Genomic DNA, 21,744 nt, shown 5'->3' with positions numbered 1-21,744 from the left:
GATAAGGATTTTTTGATACTAACAAAATGGACAAGAATTTCAAGCACTCCCTCCTTGTACATCATCAAAATGGATTTTAATATGTTTCCTTTAAAAATAAATTGCGTGTCGCATCCTTTAAGGTTTTAGTTGTAATTTACTCATTTCTCATTTATTTTCCTGTGTCCTGCACCTGTGTTCTGCCTCAAGAGGGATCAGAAGCAGAGCAGGATCTTTGTCAGTGCTAAAGCCGGTTTTGCATGATAGGGAACCAGTATGCTGATCATTTTTGCAGATATGTCGCTGGTGCATTTAAAAGGAAAACATTACACATAAAGGCTGACTAGGTGGGGCAACACTGATAATAAGGAGTGGGAGGAGGTATTATTCTATTTCTGATATGAAAAGACATTCACTACTAAGACAAAGCTTCTGGCACTCATAAAGTATGTTTGCTTTGCTCTTTCCAGCACAAAGTTGAACTTGCGACATAATTATTTAAAATGTCTCAGCTACAATGGATTCAAACTCCTGAGATTTTTGGACACATATTTAACATGCTGAACAGATGAACATTTAGTTTTACAAAGGCAAAACAACACCTTGATTGTTTAATGCAAACCACATCTTAATTATTTAATACGCACACATCTTATACCATATTTTAAATCAATGAATTCCCTCTTGATCTGTTTCTAATGTAACACTTCTTCTTTAAGCATCTTAGTCTTCATGGCGATGATGAAGCGGTTTCCATGGTTGCAGTTTTAGCTGGAGTCTTCCTCTGATCCCCCAATGTCCTGGAACATCCCACAGAAAACAGTTTCTCAATGTTTCTTTTAAGCACAAAAGTGGTATCGGGGAACCACATTGACATATAGTAGAATTAATTGCTGAACACCTTAAACAGTTTTAATTGCATCAGTATGGAGCCAAACGGAGACAAATGACCCAAAAGCAAAAATGGTTTTAAAGGTTATAGCACTTTAGAGGTTGGACTTCAATATTTGAATTTTTTTTGCTAGATTGTCACTATGATGAACTCTTTTTTTTTTTTTCTACTAGTGGTGTTACATTTCACTTTAACTGTTATATTTGACTAAGTTTGACTAGAAAAAGACTAGATTTCAACAAAAACAAGAAAGCTTTCTTTAATATGACATTGATCTAAAAGATCAAAGTTCTTTCGTGTGTGTGTGCATTACCATAGGCTCTTGAGTCCTAAGGCCCATTACATGTTTCTGATATGAGGAGATGATGCAGTCTCGTCTGGAAAAAGAATGCATTTTATTTTTATGCTTATCCCCCCCTTTTCACAAAATGAACATGTCTGCAGTGCCCCCCGCTCCCATCAGGTTTACTCACTTGCTGGTGATTCCCCCTCCTGGTGGGAGTCCTGGCATCTCTTCTGCTGCCAGGAATTTGATCACATACAAGAGGTCTGGGTCTTCCTCTTTGGACCTCATCATCTGGATTATTTCTGGTAAAAAAAAAGAGTCATAGTTTTTTTAAATGATACGTTTGGTGTGTTTACCTTACCTCTTAAGATCTGAGCTAACCCTCTACAAATATAGTCACACGGCCCCAGTTTGGCAGAATTGCCTACAGTGGTAATATAGCCCAAAATGTGATGTTCACGCATGTGAACGCCAGGTCTTATGAGGTTTAAGCCGATGTACAGAAAATCACCTTCCACTTTTACATCAATCTGGTGCTCCAACTCTGCCTCCTGCTGCAGTGCCTCCTGTGACACCTGGGGGGCGCCAGGGAAGCACACAATGATGATGCTGATGTTATCCAAACTGCCCTGCAGAGGGAGACAGAAACGCACCTTGAGTGCCAAGTACCGTAGTTTTCTTCATTTTAGTGGTAGGTTTTAGTAGATTAGTGGAGTGTTTAGTTACATATTAGTGGCTGTTTTTATATTGGCTACATATAATTGACTCCTGTAGTGGCTGCTTTGTTCTTTTAAAACAAATGACGAGCTTAAAGATAGACAATTGTTCTTATTATGCAGCAAAAATATTTATTTAATTAATTTGAATAATCTGATTCAAAATTTTGGGTCTTTTTTTGGGGGGGGGGGGTCAGAAAAAATCCACCAACACCTGGTTGTTTACAGTATTGTGATTGGTATGACAATCACATTAGCAGTTCAAATGTTCTGAAAAGTCTTTTATTTTACACTCTTTTGCTTTTGGTTGGCATTTCATCACTGCATGTAATTGTTCGAAATGAAAACTCCAAGTAGCGAGTGTCTTGGTGTGCTGGAACATGTCGCCTTTAAGCAGGTGCAGGTGAAATAAATACCAGATCATGCTGGTCAGAATAAAGCCTCTGAGCTGGTGAGCCATTGAGCCACGATGCTGAGCTCTCATCAACACACCCACATTTAGAGTTAAGCCCAGCCATGTGCAGATTTTCTTCCATCCAATCTCATGTCCCAGGATGCCCTAATACATCTTATTTATAGAGAAGAGCTTGAGATTGTTATTTACTGAAAGTGTCACGAAGACTAGCAGAAGAAATCTACTTACGTAACGATATGAGCGTAAGGCTCTGTGACGCACACTTTGCACACCGTTCCGCCTTTGTGATGTGGGGCAGCTCATTCATAAATCCACTCATTGTGAAGCGGGTTTGAGGTAATTGGCTGAAGGCCTGCTGTGGTAGATCTACAGGGCAACACTGCTGAGAGGGAACTGCAGAACTTAAGGAGCTCAGCTGAAACTTTCCACTGACGTTCTCGGAAGCTGCTGTGCTGTAATCACCGCTTACAGTCAACGTTTGTCAGGCAGAGATCTGACGCACAACTGGAACTTCAGAGTATTCCAACTTAACAAAACACATTTGACATCAACACACTGTAGTATATCTGCCATCAACAGTTACAGACAATGTTCAAAAATAAAACTTTGGGATAGGTAGAGCGGGTAGAGCACTTCTCTTTGATACATTTAAAATTTCTACAATTTTTGAACAAATTATTCTTGTTTTTCCTTTTATTTAGATAAATCTTAATTTTTTCTCCTCGATCCCAATCTTATGTTAGGAAAAACGTTGATGATAAAATCATAAAAGCTTTTGTTGCATTGATGTACACTGATGTGCAATAAGATTTAAATATTCAGTGTGAAAAACCTGTTTGCCTGTCATTATTAAAATTGCTATGCAATATGCAATCCAAAACTACAATGCACAAACAAACAAAAATTATAAATGAAAATCTAGATGGAGAATTCTGTCATTAGGATTGCAGAATAAACACTGACCTTGCAATAATACACTTAGGATTTGGAGGTTTCAAAAAAACAAAGAGCTTTTACCCTCTAAATGCTGTGTTTTTTTAAATTATTATAATAATTAATAATAATTGTAATGACAAATAATGTATATATAAATATATACATTATTTGTAAAGTCCTTAGTCTTCAAAAGGTTCTCCATGAAATATGATCAAAACCTTTATTGTTGCTAGTTTAAAGCGCTTCTTATTTTTCTTAGTAGGTTCCTCTACTTTTGTACACTAGCCTTATTATCATCTCAAATGTCAACTTAAGTATAAAAGATCTGTGATGTATATATGTGATGTATACTTTGTTGTTTTTGTGAATTGGGACTTCTCACCTTATACAGGCAAAGGTCAATGACCTGTGCACAAATGTCTCTCAGGTCGTCGCACACCTGCATGCGGTTGCGGACGAAGGCGCAGAGCTCCTCATTCCCAATGGCATCCCACACACCATCGCAGGCCAAGATCAGGAACTCATCTTCTGGGGTCCTCTCCAGCTTGTACACCTCTGGCTCAGGAGAGACCAGCTGCTCCGTCTGTGGCCTCCAGTCCGCCTCCTTGAAGTCAAAGTCCCCAAGAGCTCTGGAAACGGCCAGCGAGCCGTTTATTCTTTGCAGGGTGACGGAGCCTCCAGCGTTCTGGATCCTCTCCTTTTCTCTGGGGTTGAATGGTTTGTGGTCCTCTGTGTAGAAGACCACCTGCCCGTCATGGCACAGCAGGGTGCGCGAGTCCCCGCAGTTTATAAAGTAAATGTGACGGGGGGAAATCAAGACGCCTGCTGCCGTGGTGCCGCTCCGTTCCCAGCTGTCCTCACGAGACAGTTTGTGCATGTGACTATCAATTTTAAGAAAGCCTTCCCGGATCCCCTCTTTCACCTGCTCAGGGTCCTCATTTGCTTTGATCCCACCTGCAGAAAGGAGAGATTTTGACGTAAAACGATTGCATTTATAAAGATTAGCCCATGTTTTGGACACATAAATATAAGAATAATCCTAATGCATAACATTTATTTTACAAATCAGGGGTTTTCCTCTACCTGTGGCCAGGATGTGATCCAGCAGGTTTTTGGAGCAATACTGTGCAACAGTGATGCCTGCATGTCCATCAAATACGGCAAAGTAGGCCCAATCCTCCAGATCTCCTCTCAGCTGGGACATGCAGGTGTGTGCATCCTCCATCTGAGCCCTCCAGCCCTGCATGCTCGCCACAGCATAGTTTAGTCCTAAATCATTGCCTCCTTCTGACGTGTGCTTCTCCAGGATGGGGCGCTCCAGATAGGGGCTCGGTAATGCGTCTTCTTCATCTAAATTATCCTCATCGGGAGACCCCGCTTCTCTAGATCCACCTTTGAAGAAGAAAGTCACCATCTTCTCCGTCTCTTTGACCAGCTGGCGGAGGAAGGAGGGCACCTCCACATTGCTGGCACGTCTGGCAGTCCTCATCACCCCGCGGAGCCTGAGCTCAAGCTTCCTGCTCGACCTGCCAGAGGCCTGTCTCCTCCTCGCGGCTCTCTCCCGCCTGTGGGTTTTCCTCAACAGGTCCAGGGCAACAGTTAGGCTGTGCCAGTTCAAAGAGGTAAACAACAAGTAAATTATGGAAAAATCCCGGTAAACCAAAGTAGTTTGTGTTGGAAGAAGTGTCCTGGCTACTTGTCACTTGTCCATCCTTAATCTGACTTGTAGAAAAACCATCATCCTCTCTTCTTCAAGTTCTCCCTTATGCTGATCTTGTTCTTTAGTCTGTTGTCCTCTCTGCTTGTGATGATTTATCCCTTTAGCACTGCTCCACACAGTGTGTCCTCCTTCCCCTCCCTCTGGGACTCTTTGGGATAATCACCTCGCCAGAGAGCCGATGCAGATAACTTGTGTCTCCAGTCATGCATGGATTATAAAGCAGGACATTTAGCACAAGGCAAAGGAATCCAATAATCAGTCATGTGACTGTATGAGGATTCTATGACGTGCAAAATGTTAGGGTATTAATAAGGAATGATTTTTGTGGCTTACTCCAATTCAGCTATAGCTTTAACCATGAACTTCTTTTGTTCAATATTTCACAAATATTTTAACTTTAGTTATAAATTAGGAGGAAATAAATAAACATTATACTATGACACAGTAAAAAGTGATAGAGGTAAAGTTCCTCGTGCACAAATTATCACGTACTCGGATAACACACACGTTTGGCAAGAATCTTGGATACTTTTAGTCTCGGATGGCTCACTTACAGCAGCAGTCAGTGTTATGTGAACCAAACACAGTTTAAAGGTCACGAACTGAACTGAACTTGGGTAATGACATTGTTTGTTATAGGAAGATGTGGTCCAAATGTCACTGACATTTCATATTATACTGACACCGACTTTATAAGTTAATGTATATATGGGGTAAAGTGGTATTTGGAGGTTCTGCATGTTGCCCCTCCCAAAAAGATGAGAGGTCTGTTATATTCATTATCGAAACATCTTAACTTTGAGAGATGTACAAAAATAATCTAGGAAATCACAGTGTCTGCTTTTTCTTTGGTCGATATTTACCTCAAAACTTAGTAATGTAATCCTGGTTGGTAATGACAGAGATTAAAGATTTTCTGTAGGTCTTTACCGGGTATTCATTTTGGCCCATTCTTTCATGCAGATCTTCTTTTAAACTGTGATGTTTTGAGGCTTTTGCTGGGTAACAGACTTTTAGTGGAAACTCTGTTGGCTTGAGGTCCGTAGACTGGCTAGAACACTCTAGAACATTGAAATGCTTTTTACATACCCATTTCTTTGTTGCCCAAAGTGTTGTGTTTGGGATTCCTGTCATACTTTAAGATTCACATTTTATTCTCAATGCTATTAGTGGTGGAAGGAGGTTTTAACCCAAAATCTCACCATACATGGTCCTATTCATCCTTTTCTCAATATAGACCAGTTGTCCTGTACCCTTTGTAGAAAAACAGCTCCAAATTATGATGTTTTCACCCTCATGCTTCAAAGTGGCCATGGTGAATATTGAGAAGACATCTAAGAATCCCCCCCCCCCCCCCCCCTCCAAAACAGGCTAGTGGCATTTATACCAGAGTTCCATTTTGGTCTCATTTAACCACATGACCTTCTCCCAATCCTCCGCTGGATCATCCAGATGGTCTCTGGTAAACTTAGAGGGTCCTGGGCATAGGAAAATGGATAGATGGATTTTGAAAAAAAGAATTGAATTAAAAATGACTTTACCAGAATTTGGGTTTTAGATCATGGACTCATGCCAACAAAAAACCACCCAACCGATGAAATGAATCGCTGTTTAAAATAAGGCCCAGTCTTGGCAATAGAGAGACTTTAGCATGGCTCCTGTAGGTTTATTGTCTTCGGTCTTCAAAAATGACTGGCTTGTGCAACTTTCTTGTGGACTTTGAAGCAAGGCAACAGTGGTTAAATGCAGTTGCAGTGAATGCAGAGAATTGTCTCCTGGTGATGGGATTTGCTATGAATGTTTCACTCAGGATAGATGCTAATACTTTATCCTTATTAGCTATGATGCTAGCATAATCCGACACCAGTATATATGTTTTTTTTAAAAAAAAAAATATTTTTCTGAATTAAATTATTATATATCTTTTACAGAACGATTTGTGTATGTTTAGTCTGATTTAATGTCATAAAGTTATTTTTACAATCTTTATGCTTTGTGGTTGTTTGTGCTAAAAAACGTCCACACTTTAGATGAGGTGCTGCAAAACAATTAATAAACTATTAACAAAGTTAATTAATACATTTGTAAAGCTTATAAGCAGTTTAGTAATATGGATTCAGAAGACAATGGTCTGATTTTAGATGTTAATAAATCTTATTAACACTTTCAGGTATTTACAAGACATCTATAATGCTAATAAATATCTTACTAGCATCTGACACATTAATAAAGCCTATTAATTTGTTAAGTTAGTTAATAAAACTTATTAAGCCTATGAACACTTAGGTTTGTGTGAGACATCTATAATGCTAATAAATATCTTACTAGAGCCCCAAACAATAAAAATACTTCTTAATTTGTTAACAAAGGTTGTTAATAAATCTTATTAAGCTTATTAACACTGACAAATTTGTTAGGCACCTATAATATCAGTAAATGCATCATTAACATCTTGAAAACATCCTAATAATAATGCTTGTAAATGTGTTAACTAAGTAATTTAATAAACCTTATTAGACTTATTGTACTAATAAATGTCTTACTAACACCCTATAAATTCTTTTATAATGCTTGTTAATGTGTTAACAAAGCTTGTTAAGGAATCTTAATATAAAGTGTTACCAAAAGTTCAAAAAAAATTGTTTACATTTTTTATCAACTTTAAAAATGTTTTCCCTTATATTTAAAATCCAAAATTGCAAATAATATAAACTTTTTCTGTATTGAAGTTGTAGGTTCTCTGAGAATCAAGTTTAACCAAACCAAGGAAATTTTCATTGCAAAACACAAACTGATATGTTTTTCTTGTAACTAATGATCTATAAGGATAAGAAAAGAAGTTACCCAAAGATTATTTACAGATTTCTATTGTTTAAATAGGATCCACCCCACCTTTCATTTAATGTTAATTATTTGAAGTAGAGGAAGTTTGATTTATGGAATACTACTGCCCTCTACATGTCATGGTTGCACAAACAAGATGTGCCAATCTTTACTTTTAAATGATATAAGCTTTAGTAATATATTTGGTAATGAAACAAAAGAAGTGGAATCCTGGGGAAGCACGTGAGAAAACTTTCTTTTCTCCTTATCTTGGATAAAAGTCATTGTTTCCTGTGTGTTTTGTTACATCACAGACTCGTCACTTCCTGTCTGAAATCCTGCTCCTTTAACACACAAACCTAAAAAAAAAAAAACCCGCACAGTGAGCAAGAGATCGGCGTAGATTGGCTACGACCGGAGGATGCCCCGATGAGCTCACACAGATGCTTGTGCTTCTACCCTCTGCTGTAGCGTTCACTGCTGCCTCTGCAGTCGCAGCGATGCAGGAGGAGAGGAAGAGGAGGAGGGTGCTCAGGCAAGGATGGTGGAGTGAGGCAGGGCGGGGTTGCTGAGGAACAGAGGCAGAGAGAGGAAGCTGCTTAACAGACGAGCGAGGAGCACAAGAGGGAGGAGGAGGAAGAGGAAGAGAGTGAGCTAGCAGCAGTGGAGGTGAAGGGGGGCCGCCGCTTCCAGACTGGATAGGCCCAGCAATGCCTTGATGGAGCATGGGCCAGGTTTTAGGATTCTCCCACTGCCGTAAGTCTGCTTTAGTTGGTTCTGTTAGCATTCTGAAGGCTGGTTGTGACATGCCAGTGGTGTTTATGCTCCAGCTCCACATCTGTGAGCCTCCTATGCGTTAACTCAGCCACCTTTCCTCCTTCCTCCATCTAGACAAGAAAAACACACGTGTGGACGGATGGCTGCAGCGCAGCAGAGAGCTTATTTTGTCATCATCATGCATTGGTTTGTGTGGCTGCCATGTACATTTAGCACATTTCCATGCCAGAACTGCAATTTGTTTTGACTTGAAAGCTACTTTTGCATTATGTTTTAGACTATTTTAATCTACACATGAAGATATGTCTTTGCATGTTGCAACATTTTTGAACAGCATCCATTGCATGAAATGTGAAAGGTGAAAACAGTCTTTATGGTCTTGTCCTTTTTTTCCCCAAAATACTGTGGAGAAATCTGAACTGCAAAGTTCACTGTGCTGTTACACAGTAGCAGACACCTCTGCTTAAAGAATAAAAGAGCTGTTTACATCTACATGAAGATGTTATCCAACTTTCTTTTTTTAGAGGAATATGGCTCTGTGGCATCCACTCCTGACTCAACACCCCCATGCACTGATGGTAAGACGCACTTTTGAACTTTAGAATGATTCATTGGTTTTTTACATGTTGTACAAATTTGCCTCTGTGGACGACAGTTATGTTCATGAATACTTATCTGACTGTTGTGCTTCCAGGCGGAAATGAGGAGTCGGAGATGTACGAGCTCCAAACAGCCAGAGAATGGTCTGATGATGAGGAGCTGGGAGAGGCAGACGACGATGAAGGACTGGCTTCCTCTCCGTCAATCTGGGGCACCCCTCGCCAGAACTCCTACGAGCTGACTTTCTCTTACATCGCCATTGCCGAGCCTGAGGCAGTTGGAGTCTCCCGGCATCACCGGGAACGGCGGAGGGGGTTAGGGGGTCGGGGAAGCCGCACGTCTCTGATGCGCGCAGACACTCTGGAAACCCTGCTGGACTCCCCAGATGTAGACTGGGACCCACAAGGCTTTATCGGCCAAGATGATGACATTGAGCGGAGAGAGTCAGAGAGGCTTGAAGCGAGGACGGATGAAAACCAGCAGACTGAGACTCTTCCAGTTCAGCCCCAGGACCTGGAGCCAGAAAGTCAAGAGACAGACTCAGAACTTCAAAGAGCAGACTTCATGAGCCAGGATGCCCAGCCGGCCACTTACTCATCACAACAACAACCCCCTTCACAGATAACCAAGGATGAGGAAAAGCAGAAAGGTAGAGATGACAGAGTGAAGGGTCATTCATATTGGTTTATTCTTGGTACTGTCGGATTTCTGTTGCTTCTTTTTGCTAGCTAAACACTTTAATTTGTATTTTTGTCAAATCCCTGTCATCCAAATAGGAACATGAGCATTTCTTTTCCTGATAGCTGAGCTGGCACGAGGAACAAATATGGAGCCGATGAAACAAATACCTCAAAGTCACATTTCATATGTGAACACCATAGTGACAATAACCCCCTTGTTATCCAGCAGCCATCGCCTCTCCAGCCCTCGAACCTGAGCCCCTCATCACCAAGGAGGCCATTTTGGTCGAGCTTCTCACTTCTGTCCAACCCAAAGACCCAGCTGGCTCAGCGCCAGCTGACCCGGGCTTCAACTCTCAGGAACAGCTGGTCAGCCATCACTGGTTTTCAGCGGTTAGCCTTAAAGATGAGCTGGCAGTTTTCAGCCACATTGCAGGTACAAAATTGATCACCTACTTTTTCACATTCTCTTCTCTTTAGAGTATTATTATCTCTCTTCTTCACTCCTCCTCTCTGCCTCACTGCTTAGAGAGAGCTTTTCACTTAGCTCATGAATCAATACTTTGATCAAAGAAAATATCAGGTTTCAGTTTGTGCAAGTACTTTCAAGAGCACACAGACAAAGACACTCCACTGGAAACCTGCGCTGTTCCTGTGGGCCCATGCTCTGTTTCCCTTGAGATTTCAGGAATGATGGGTAACCGTGAGGAAAGCTTTTCTGGCTTTGGCTGCTGTTTTTGGCGCGTGCCTCATTAGAGCCTGGCAGTGCTTAACTCACACACGGATGAGTGTGTGCTGGTGCACGTCCCTCACTGTGGAACGGGAATTTTTATGTATACCTATGGGTTATTGCTGCCTATGTAGGACTAAAGCAGACAGATAATGGGAGGCAAGATTGTGTCTTTTAGATGGACGGCTCTTTAAGTGGGCCGCTGCAGTCGTCTCAATGGATCCTATTTTAGTAGATCTGGGGGAGGGACTGCAGTTTGTCGGACGGTTGATTAATGTGTGGTCAGAATGATGACAGAGTTAAGAGTTCCTGAAATAAATGGCTCACACATTAGCTGATCACAACATTTCATTATATTTTGGAAACAAATGGGTATCTTGCTGCCATTGACTGTATGAAACAGATCAATTGGGTATTAGTTTCGTTTGGTTTGGTTTTTGTTTTGCTTTGATTCACACATAATGAGGGCGGAACTTGTTAAAGATTTAGTTTGGGTTCATAATTCTGTCAGTAATAGTATTTAAATATATAGGCATGTACACTCCTTTCTAGAAAAATGCATCCATATTTGAAATTTTAAAGTAAAATCCTTAATGCTAAGAACAGAAAAAAATGTATTTAAATGTATTAGTGTCTGAGTTGTTGATTGAAAATTTGGTCCTTGTTCCACAGCTTGAGTGATTGGATTTTTAACATGTCTGAGGTTTGAGAAAAGAGGCAAATGTCTCTTAAGAAGGGGAAGACTGACATTTACCTTAAACCTTGGCAGTCTTTGGAGTGGTGGGCGGGACGGTGGTCCTGATTATTTTGGGCTGGGAGGCCTTTGGACTGCTGTGTGGCCAAAAACAGCTCAGACAAGTGAGGGGAGCACAGTGGGGACACAGTGAGGGACAGGTGGAGTGAGACACTGGAGCACACACTAAAATGGCCAGTAAAGGTAAGACATTTCAGTTTAAAGTGCGTTTGAATGATATTTCTCTTTTGTTGTCAAACGTTATGATGTTTTAACTGGGTTTGGGTGACAGATAGCTCCTGCAGAACAATTAATTTATATCCCAATCATGCAGGAAAAGCAGATTGAGTTTATTGCTTCATTTACTTCTTTATTTACCATCTTTACGAGATAATTCTGAGCTTAGTGGCTGTGAAATTATGAATTCAGTGGCAGCTTTGCTCTGTCTTGTTGATTGCAGGCTTCCATCAAAAGCTGGTTTGTTTCCAGAGGGATCACTTGTTCTTTTATCAGTAGCTTGAGTTCAAATAGTATTCTGCCTCTCATTAGCTGGGTTCTGTTTTATTTGGGTCTTTCTGCTTTCAGCTGTTGAGCTCATACACAAAGATAATTTTCACTCTCTGATAGTTTTGGATGTGGCATTGATCTGACAGGACCAGAGCAGAGGGAAATTAGCTTAAATTGTGCTGCTAGGATAATTGTAATTACAGCACCATTTTCATGATGTAATACTTTGAAGGGAAAGATTGTTGACCTTCTATGTAGAAAAAGGATCTTTGCCTTGATATTTTTGCGTTTAGATTTTGAAAATCCTACGAAAAATGCTTTACTCTAAACTGCAAATGTTTAAAGGAATAATTATAGTCATCACCCAGTTACTGCTATTGTTACTCTATCCAAAATCTTGAATCACAGTGCGCACTCTCTGGTCCTTAGAGTAAAAATTTAAAGTATTTGTTCTTTTTATTATATATTTTCCTTAAGATTTGTTTGTGAAAAAAAAGACATGAAGTTACAGCAAGTGACAAAAAACAGTTTTTAGATGTCAAATTCACTTTATTTTAGACTTGCTAAATTTTTTCCTGAAATGAACAAAATGTTTTTTATTCTTTATGTCTTTTAATACAGAATAAAAAATAAATTATACAAAAGAGGAAGCCGCCAAAAGGCTGTCTGCAGTGATTTAAAGTCTGACAGCTGTTTTTCCTTGTTTTTGGCTGTAAATTGGAGCAGCAGACACAAATATGCAGAACTGAGTTAAAAAAAAGATCTTGCTTTTGTCAATATATATATGTATATATATATGTATATATATACATATATATATAAATATATGTGTGTGTGTATGTATGTACATGTTACTCACAAAAGACGGAGGAACATTGTTCGTTCAAACTGTTCAAAATGAATGAAGAGGCACTGCAAATACTAATCTGAATGCAGTCTAATTGTACACACACAATACACATTTACATATTTGTTTATTGTTAATTAGTAGATTAGTAAAAAGCTTCTTATTAACTACAAAAAAGCACAGTATCTCTTCTCATGTTTTTATTTTCTTATTTTAATGAGTGATTTATTTTTTATTTTTTCACACTTTCAGAACGTTCCATTTTTTAAATAAATGTATCAGTGTCTAATGTTGTGTTATTTATTATCACTCTTGTGTCTTCGAATGAGAGCAACACAAGTCTGGTGTTAATTGTATGCTATGATTTCCATAAATAACCCGCCTGCCTTCGGCGTTCTCGGGTCAAAGAGGCTTCCCTCCTTTCTAATGCCGAGGCTCAGCATTTCCCTGACCGTGCATTATGTTGTCACACGTGGCATGAGCTGGGCTCATGTGAGGTTGTGTGCTTCACGTCGTATTGATCACTCTTTGCATTTCACTTCAGTTCGTAGTGCAGTAAATTGCACAGCTAGTCATGTAAATGCTTCAGCCGTCATCTCTAGTAAAGGATGACTAAATGGATGCTTGGATCTCTACGGCAGCTATTGCCTGGTGACAGAGAGGGAGACCAACAGTGCGTGTAGAAACGGTTGCTGACAGCCTGACGACCGGCAGCAGGTGTTGTGAAAGGCTGAATCTACTCCCCTCAACTGCTGGCTGCTCTCTCTCATGTAAAGGGCTAAATTTAGCTGAGGCCGGAGCTTATGCGTCCCTGCATGATGCTGAAGGCTGAAAAGTCCTCTTTTTCTCCCGTCTGTCACCTCTCTGGCCTGTCTGTCTCTTTTTCAGATTTGTCTGCCACGCCCCCTTTTTAGTTGTGTCCCAAAAATAAGGCAGCAGAGGATTGATGTGACATTGCTGCGGAAAGCACCACAGTCATGCGTTTTAAACTTCTGCTTTACTCCTTCTCCTTTCACTTGCTCGCCTCATCGCCTAGTGATGGACCTGATCTACTGGAAGGATATGGAGCGAAGCGGCATGGTGCTCACGGGGTTAGTGGTGGGCTTGCTGTCCCTGTTCCAGCTCAGCATCATCACTGTGGTCTCCACTGTCTCCCTGGCTGTCATGTGCTTCACCATATCTGTGCGCACCTATTACCAGTTCCTCTACGTCCTCAGCTGGGGAGATGGAGAGCATCCTTTCAAGTAAGACTTGAAAAGTGCCCTCGGGTATAAAAGCCCTTTAAAACAAAGAGAATCACTCTTTTTATTAGATTGTCTGAGTATTTTAGGAACTATAAGACAGGGAAAAATTAGAAAACAAAGTAAACATTTTGAATGTGTTTCTTTTTTGTTTGTTAATAAAAAGATTTTTTGCCTTCAGGTCATACCTGGATCTGGATATCAGTTTCAGTGGGGAGCAGGCTGACCTCTACATGCAGAAAGTCATAGTGTCGACTCTGTCTGCTGTTGACGCCCTGAAGAAACTCTTTTTTGTTGGAAACCTTTTCGATTCCCTGAAGGTAAGCTGAGGCTGCAAATAAAGTCCTGTTTCACTGGATTTTCCGGGATGGAGAGGCAGTCTGTCCTGGTTGATCTCAGCTTTGTGTCTGATGGAGGACAGATGGATGAAATGTGTGCTCATGTGTGTTTTTGTGCGCCAGCCTCTCAGTAAATACTTTAATGATCTGTCCCCAAAACGATTCCTCTCATCCAGAAACTCTCATTAAACTGAACATTCAGATGGACATCTTTCATTCGGTCACATCTATTTTTCCTCATCATTGTTGCTCCTTCCAGCTCTAGAGAGGATAATTATTTACTGAATGTTTGGGAAAACAATCTGTTCCCCTTAGGTAAAATTAAACTCATAATAAAAAGGTTTGTCCTCTTTTAACTGAAGTCAAAGTTTCTGTCAGTCCCCATTATGGGCACGAAGACTCTTAACTCTTTCAGAGAAACCTGGGACAGTCCACTCCAGACCACTTATTGATAATCACTCACACTTGTATTTATGTATCTTGGTGTTTATTTTTTTTGTATTGACCCTTTTCTCTTGTACCAATTAAAAATGACAGCTAAATTTAGTTCTTACTGTATGAAGTTTTGACCCTCGCATAATAATTGTCTTCTTGCTGATCTGTCATGATGTTTTCACAGCAATAAAGGTTCACAGAGTGTTAGTCATCTATACACCCGGGCCAGACCATAGCAGTTCGTTAAAACACACTTCGATTACCTACAAATGTTTTGCTTTAGATCTTTAAGTTAAAACATTTGTGAAGTTTCTGTTTGAGACTGGGGAAATGTTCTTCCAACAGTATCCGGAGGGAAACCCCTGATCCTGTTTTCCCGGTATTGAAGTTTAAAGTTATTCAGACTGACATTAAGGTTTTTAAAACACACTTTCTAAACAACAATGACGGGGGCATTTTATCTACCTATATAGTTCCGTTAATTTAATAACTGAGTTATTACCTGGAGAATAATTATTTAGTTTTATGTGATGCTTTAGAACTCAGAAGACATACAAAACACAACCCAATTTGCTGAAAAAGTGAACACTGCCACAGTTATTGTATCAACGGAACCATTGTACAACTTTAAAGTGCTGCTTTTGTTATTTCATTTTTTACATTGGTGGACAATTTCCAACAGAAATCTCAAAAGCCCACTGGAAGCTCCATGGCAGAGGTGTAAAAATAAATCTCCTTTAGAAACGCTTGCATCAGCATCTCCCTGTCCTTCCAGTTTATCCTTAATATAATTGTATTATTTTACTGACAGAGTATTAGGCCAGTACACTTGCAGTGAATGGGAGCTCCTTACTCCCAGGACCTCCTGCTTTCAACTTCAACCTGGCCGGTATGTGAAATGACACACAGAGGTCTGTAGGCAGAAACCCGCCACTGAAACTGGAGCCGCTATCCACCTGAGATGGGGGGTATCCCATATCAGAGCAACCGGATCCCACCAAAGAGGGCTGAAGCACTTGAAGACATTTTGTGAAACACACAGAAGAATGTCAATGTAGCAAAAACTGTGGGAACATGAACGATATGAGATCATTTTTTGAGGTTTAGTGGTAACCGTGGTGTAAACATTGTGTTCCAGAGGAGGTGAATAAACACTCTCACTGTTTGGTGGAATACTCACATTTAAGTGAGTATTCAAAGAATGATGTTTTATTTCTGTCTGTGGGTCGTAGTTCCTGTTTCTGTTGTACCTGGTGACCTACCTGGGGGACCTGTGCAACGGCCTGACCCTGCTGATCATCAGTAAGACTTTAATATCCTCACTTTCTTTAGACATTTAGAAAAGGTTAGAATTTTCACATTTTTCTCTCTGCAGGTGTGATTGCTGTTTTCTCTCTGCCACTTTTCTATAAGAGGCGTCAGGTAAGGCGGGTTTATGTTGAAAGATGAATACTTTGTTTGTGCAACTGCTCATTTTATGTATCCCAACAGGAGGAGGTGGACAGCTTTGTTGCAAAAATCCAGGCTAAGTTAGATAGCATCAAGGACACGTGAGTTTAGCGCCACCTTGTGTCAAAAATGTTATTGCCTTTCTAATTGTAATGGTCCCAATGTAACCTGGTATGCAGCTATGTCAAGCAGAAATATTACAGAAATGGTTTCATATGATGACACTTGTCCAGGCTTCAGTTTATTTCCAAAATTTATACTTTTTCCTATTTATTTTAAAATATTTACATGAGGTTATTACATATGTTTAATAGTCAGAAATCAGTATGACTATTCATTCTAATGAGTAAACTGCATGAGCTTCATAATGTGTGCATTACATTGTGCCAACAGGGTACAGAACTCCATCAATGCCTGTTAAAATTAAACCCCTTCACTAATATTTTTGGACCACATGCTTGCTGTAGTTTATATCAGTCTATCAGGCTTCCATGTTTTGTGTATCTCTGCAGAATATGAGTCTCCATCAGACAACATGCAGGACCTCATCCCAACATTTATTACACTGCAAAATGCAGATCTACACACCGATCTACACAGGGGATAACCGTTTATATCAGGCTTTTTGTGACCAGCTACTGAACATGACTACACACAACTTTGTATTTCTGTTTTTATACTGAAGTACACTTTTCACAGAACAGGTTTTAAAAGCTTAAATTTTGATGAGCGCTTACACTATCTGTGATACAAAGACTTTAGACACAACAGTTACTCTTAGAGGCTGAAAATAGAAACTGTATCCATTATTTAAAAATTTAAAGCATTTGAAAAGTTACCTTGTCAGCCTAAAACAAACAGACATGGTCTCTGGACGTAGGGAAAAAGAACAAGCTGGCAAAAAAGGCTTTAAAACCACTTTTGTTCTTAAAAAGTTCCGAAAGCCCTGATTTTTCAGCAGGTTTTCACTGATGCAGAACTCCTTTTGTTGTAGTCAACAGGTACCACACAATAATTTCATTGTGTGTTTTAGAATCAATCAAAGCTGATCACAAGATGTTGATAAATTAAGAATAAAGATCTGCCATTTACTGGGCATTTGTTGGTTTAGGGGTCTAAGACTTTTACCATTTTTAATTTCACCCCTTTTACATGGGTTATCACTTATTTAAATCAAATCAATTTTAATCAAAACAAATCAAATCAAAGTTTATTTATAAAAAGTGCTTCTCATACTTGGCACAGATCGAAGCACTTTGCAGTTAAAAACAAAAAGATGGACACCGAAATTTCAACAAAAATCCAACCCCCCCCCGTGTCCCCCCCCCCGTTAACACACACTTCATGATCCCACACACAATGAATGCTTGAATAAAAGTACGGTAGCTTATAAAAGAAGCTTAAGGCTTAGTATATAGGGAATCTCTTCAGGAGCCAGCTAAGCCACAGGAACATCGCCCCCCAGACTGAGACCGCAACGTGTTCCACTCCACATCTGTGAGGCAGCAACACTGAACTCCAGCTGCCCAGCAAGGGCAACAACTGTAGCAACAACCCCAGACCAAACCGGCTGCCCCTGGCACAAAGGATGCCTACTGGGAAAGACTGATGGAGCTAAAATTATAAAAAGAAAGCAGTTTAAATTAAAGACCGGTACATAAGGTGTATGTTAAAAACATAATATGGAAAGAAACATCAAATAAATTTAGATACAAAAGGTAATATGCAATAAAACGAATTTGACAAGTGGTAAATAAGCAGATAAGATTATCCAAAAGCTATGTTAAAATAGTTTTATATTAGTGATACAACGATACCCTCTCCCCATGATTTGGTTCAAACTTTGAATTTTGGGTCATGGTTTTGTTTCAATTCAATATTTGATTTGTGTATTACAAAACAACAACAAAAACTAAAACTTTAGAAAAGTTTTTCTTTTCTTTTATTCAATTGGCAGGTAACAATAAAGAAAAGGCAGTACTAGCAACGCAACGATACAGTTTCTCCACAGTCGTGTTCAATGGTGTAACACACGGTTTGCTTTGAAGAATTGTGGCATCCCTACTTATTACGGCAATCTTTTTGCACAAAGTAATTTTCTAGTCCTAAAACTATCACCTAAGACTGAATTTCTAATAGATACCAGTTTTTAGGAGCCACTTCTTTAAACTGAATCGAGAGGGATTCTAAATTATTTCTTTGTATTGTGATTGTTATTGAAGGAGCATCCAGCAAAAATAAGGGCACAAAAAGCATTGATTGTGTTGATGGAATAAAAATCTCTCTCATTAAACATGAATACTAACCCCTTCACTCTCTTCTCTTGTAGTTTACAAAGACTCGCCCAGGGTGGGGGCCCACCTCCTGATCCAACTCCCGGTGGTGCCAAACCTAAACTCCAGTAAACATCGTGAAGACAAAAGTTAGCAGAAGTCAGCAGGTCCAGGCTGTCCCTCTGAAGTCTTACTCGGCCACGTGTTCTCAGAGCTCCAAAGGATGAGTCTCCACAAAATGGAATGGAGGCGTAACTCTAACTGTATCCAAGTATCTGAATTGTATGAATCCTCAGTAATATTCTTGCTGTTATCATTGGAAACATTGTTTTTAATGCGTATAAAAAGGAAGACTCAGGAAGTGTCTCGGATGGAGCTGTATTCCAAATGAGGTCTCAAGTGGCAGCAACACACCTTGAAAAACAGGAGGGGGTCGCAGTGGTTTTGTCCGAGATGACAAAATACGTCGTTCCTAACCATGGCAGCATAAAACTGGCAATTAAGGATGCATGTTTGTGCACATGTTTGAATGCATATACATCGTCAAGACTTCTTTTTTATGTGCGAGGTAGTGAGTGAACTAAAATGAACTTTTTCCCACAATTAAAATCACTTTTTTCTTCATTTCTTCCTTTTTTTTTTTCTGCTTTGCTTTCATTCTTGCTCTTGTTTTCCTGTTAGATGTTGAACATTGAGAAGGTAACTGAGCGGTGCAGAGGGTGAATTCACTCAAAGGAAACTTGTTAACTACAGCAGGTGCCTTTTTTAACTGCAGGTTGAAGACCCAGTTTTTTTGTTTACAGCAGTCTTTAAAACAACTTCATGAAACCTTCATGTCTATCTGATCAACAGAAGACGTCCGGTTTAGGGATAAAACCTAACCTGGAGAAAAAAAAAACCTCCATGTCCATAAATGTTAGGGATGATGAGACATTTCAGGATACTGCAAACTTTTATTCATTTATGAACATTCTGCTTTTCTTTTTTCGCACACGTAGTGCTTTAAAGTCTTGCACCAGGATTTTGCTCCTAAGCCTTACTTTGTGCAACTCCTGCACCTTGCAGAGAAGCTCTACCAGACCCATGAAACAACCAAACAGGATGGCATGTTAGCCTCGGATATGAGTGACGGTTCTGTGAGTTCACATGTATTTCACTCTATAGGGTTTAGCTAAACTCCAAATTCTTTAATGAAACATCAGTAGAGATACTTAACATTTCCTGTTTGGGTCTATCAGTGAGTGTCTTTACAAAAATGTTTCTAGACAAACCAAATGTTTTGATATTTTTCCGTCAGGACCTTGCCCAACCATGTCTCAGTAGAAGTTTAAATGCTTTAAAATGTCAGCTAAAGCTTTTAAACCTGTATCTTGTTAATAAATGTAAAAAAAAAGAAAAAGCAGAAATTAACATGTATGTTTTGAGGTTTTTAAATTGTGGTCATTTTGAATTTGCCGGCACAACAGTGACCCGTTTGTGCATCATGTTTGGCAAAGTCTTCTTAAAATGATCAAACACCTCCATGAAACACTTATCTAAATAGCAGCATATGTTTCTAAAACACCATCATGTTGCATTTAATGAAGACCTGGACCTTCAATATAAAGGATGTTTAAAATTCATCACCAGAAGAAAGGGTGTTGTCTTGGGTTTTCAGTTTCTAAATTTGCATTCATTTGCTTTAGTTCCTGCTGGTTTGCATATCTTTGCATTCCATTGTCAACGACACAATTTCAATTCTTAGAAACAGGGTTCAAAATCCAAACACTCAAGTGACTTATGGTTACGTAAAATCAGCTCTAATCTTCATGGAAATGTGTTACACTGATTATTGTTATTTTACAAAACAGACTTTTTTCTGTGCAAAGCAAATAAAATCAATGGGAAAATCAAACATGCTGATCTTCTGAATTTTTTTATCTGCAGAAAATTGCTCAAAGCCTTGAGCTGTTTGTCAAACGAGTGACATTTAGCAGTAGAAAATACTCTAAAAACTCCATTATATATCCAAATAGCTGGTTAAAAAAAGCAGTCAACTGGACTTGGTTTAACTTTTATTATTATTAAAGACATTTCACCTCTAGAGGCCTTCCCAGTTCTGTAGTTGCCAAATAAGTTTTTGTAAATATTTTGACCCTATTTAAATACTGTTGCAATACATAGATTTAGTTTGAGTGGTATAGTTTATTCTGGAGATTTAACTGCTGTTTATGATGCAAAAAAATGGCATCATTTCCAAATGTGAAATTAAAAAACTAAAATAAGATTATCTGCAGAGATCACTAAAATGATGATTAAAAAAAACTGATGTACTTTGAATAGAATTAAAAAAAATGTAATCCTTAATGTGAACCAATGAGACAATGTGAGTACCATTGCATTAACATGCTCAAGTTTCACATTCAGCATATTACAATTTAAGAAAAGGTCACGACTGCTAGAATGTGATGGTGTGATAAAAAAGGTTTTATAAAAGAACCTGAAATGTTGATTACAGTTTTAAAACCATTGCAAATGGGTTATTGCTGACATGCAAGCATTTTACATGTTAGTCTTGATATAAACCTCAGAATGATTATTTATTTAGTTCTTTATTTAAAAATATGGTAATATATCAAGTTCAATAGAGAACTTTTTAGAAGTTTTTAGAACTTTTGAAATCCCAGGGCATCCTTTCATCAAAAGTAGGTTTGTATACTGCAATGTTCTGTCTTTTTGGTCTTTAGACAAAAGAAAATATCACTCACAGTTTACACAATAATTGAGAACATTCCATACAAAATACTTTTCTTTAGTTTTTGTTTTTTGTTCCTTTTATTTCATTCCTTGTATGAAAATGATGTACAAAGTCTCAAGGCACAAAAAAGATAACCAAAAACATTAACCAATTACAACCACAAGGTGGCGCCAAAATCAAGGCCTGTACTTCTCAGAAAGCCCAATCTGTGCAACAGATGAAGATGGTTTCAGTAGGGAAAAAAGTATTTTGACTTTGTCTATTACTTATAATAGTTTTCCTGGTGACACTAATTTTTGTTCTTCAGTGGAATTCCATTCTCCACACAGTTTGAGCACGTTTCTCCTGAGCTCAGCTCTGCAGCTTAAAGTAGGCTGGGAGGACAGTATAATATTTCAGTGTTTCTTTATAGGTCACGTTAAAATTTGCCGTCAGGGCTATTTATCCCGGTGAGGGCATGTCTTGACTTGTCTGTAACAGGTCAGACACTCTTTACGGGGGCATTATAGAGCAGGTCAGCAAGGTCAAACAGGAGGGGGAAAAGTGGAAATGAAATTTAAAAAAATAAACAGATGTAATTTTGAATCATGTCCACAGCACTAATGTTCTAGATGTTTCGGACCATGTCTA

The 21,744-nt window shown here is 39.1% G+C and overlaps 2 protein-coding genes across 5 annotated transcripts; one reads left to right on the top strand and one right to left on the bottom strand.

Moving 5' to 3' along the window:
• Nucleotides 1-554: 554 nt before the first annotated feature.
• Nucleotides 555-4,713, bottom strand: ppm1na (protein phosphatase, Mg2+/Mn2+ dependent, 1Na (putative)). Its single transcript, XM_004075397.5, has 6 exons — nt 4,308-4,713; nt 3,607-4,178; nt 1,669-1,786; nt 1,345-1,459; nt 1,185-1,248; nt 555-779 (listed from the first exon to the last, which is right to left on the bottom strand). The coding sequence occupies exons 1-6, from the start codon at nt 4,711-4,713 to the stop codon at nt 747-749; spliced, it is 1,308 nt and encodes a 435-aa protein (XP_004075445.1). The 3' UTR covers nt 555-746.
• On the top strand, nt 4,708-20,271 carry rtn2a (reticulon 2a). Of its 4 annotated transcripts, none has more exons than XM_078929921.1 (10): nt 4,708-4,846; nt 9,069-9,122; nt 9,239-9,793; nt 10,051-10,260; nt 13,678-13,885; nt 14,064-14,202; nt 15,888-15,957; nt 16,031-16,077; nt 16,147-16,205; nt 18,434-20,271. In XM_078929921.1, the coding sequence occupies exons 3-10, from the start codon at nt 9,259-9,261 to the stop codon at nt 18,507-18,509; spliced, it is 1,344 nt and encodes a 447-aa protein (XP_078786047.1). In that variant the 5' UTR covers nt 4,708-4,846; nt 9,069-9,122; nt 9,239-9,258; the 3' UTR covers nt 18,510-20,271. The 4 variants fall into 4 exon arrangements, with proteins under 4 accessions (XP_078786047.1, XP_020563916.1, XP_011480852.1 ...); XM_020708257.3 differs by lacking the exon at nt 4,708-4,846 and adding an exon at nt 8,239-8,523 and having other exon boundaries at nt 10,054-10,260; XM_011482550.4 differs by lacking the exon at nt 4,708-4,846 and adding an exon at nt 8,239-8,523.
• The last annotated feature ends 1,473 nt before the right edge of the window (nt 20,272-21,744 follow it).

Source organism: Oryzias latipes, chromosome 13 (assembly GCF_053564925.1).
Source record: "Oryzias latipes strain Hd-rR chromosome 13, Olatipes_Hd-rR_3.1".
NCBI classification, from domain to species: Eukaryota; Metazoa; Chordata; class Actinopteri; order Beloniformes; family Adrianichthyidae; genus Oryzias; species Oryzias latipes.
Note: the sequence above shows the minus strand (reverse complement) of the source record. Positions and strands in the feature narration are given on the sequence as shown.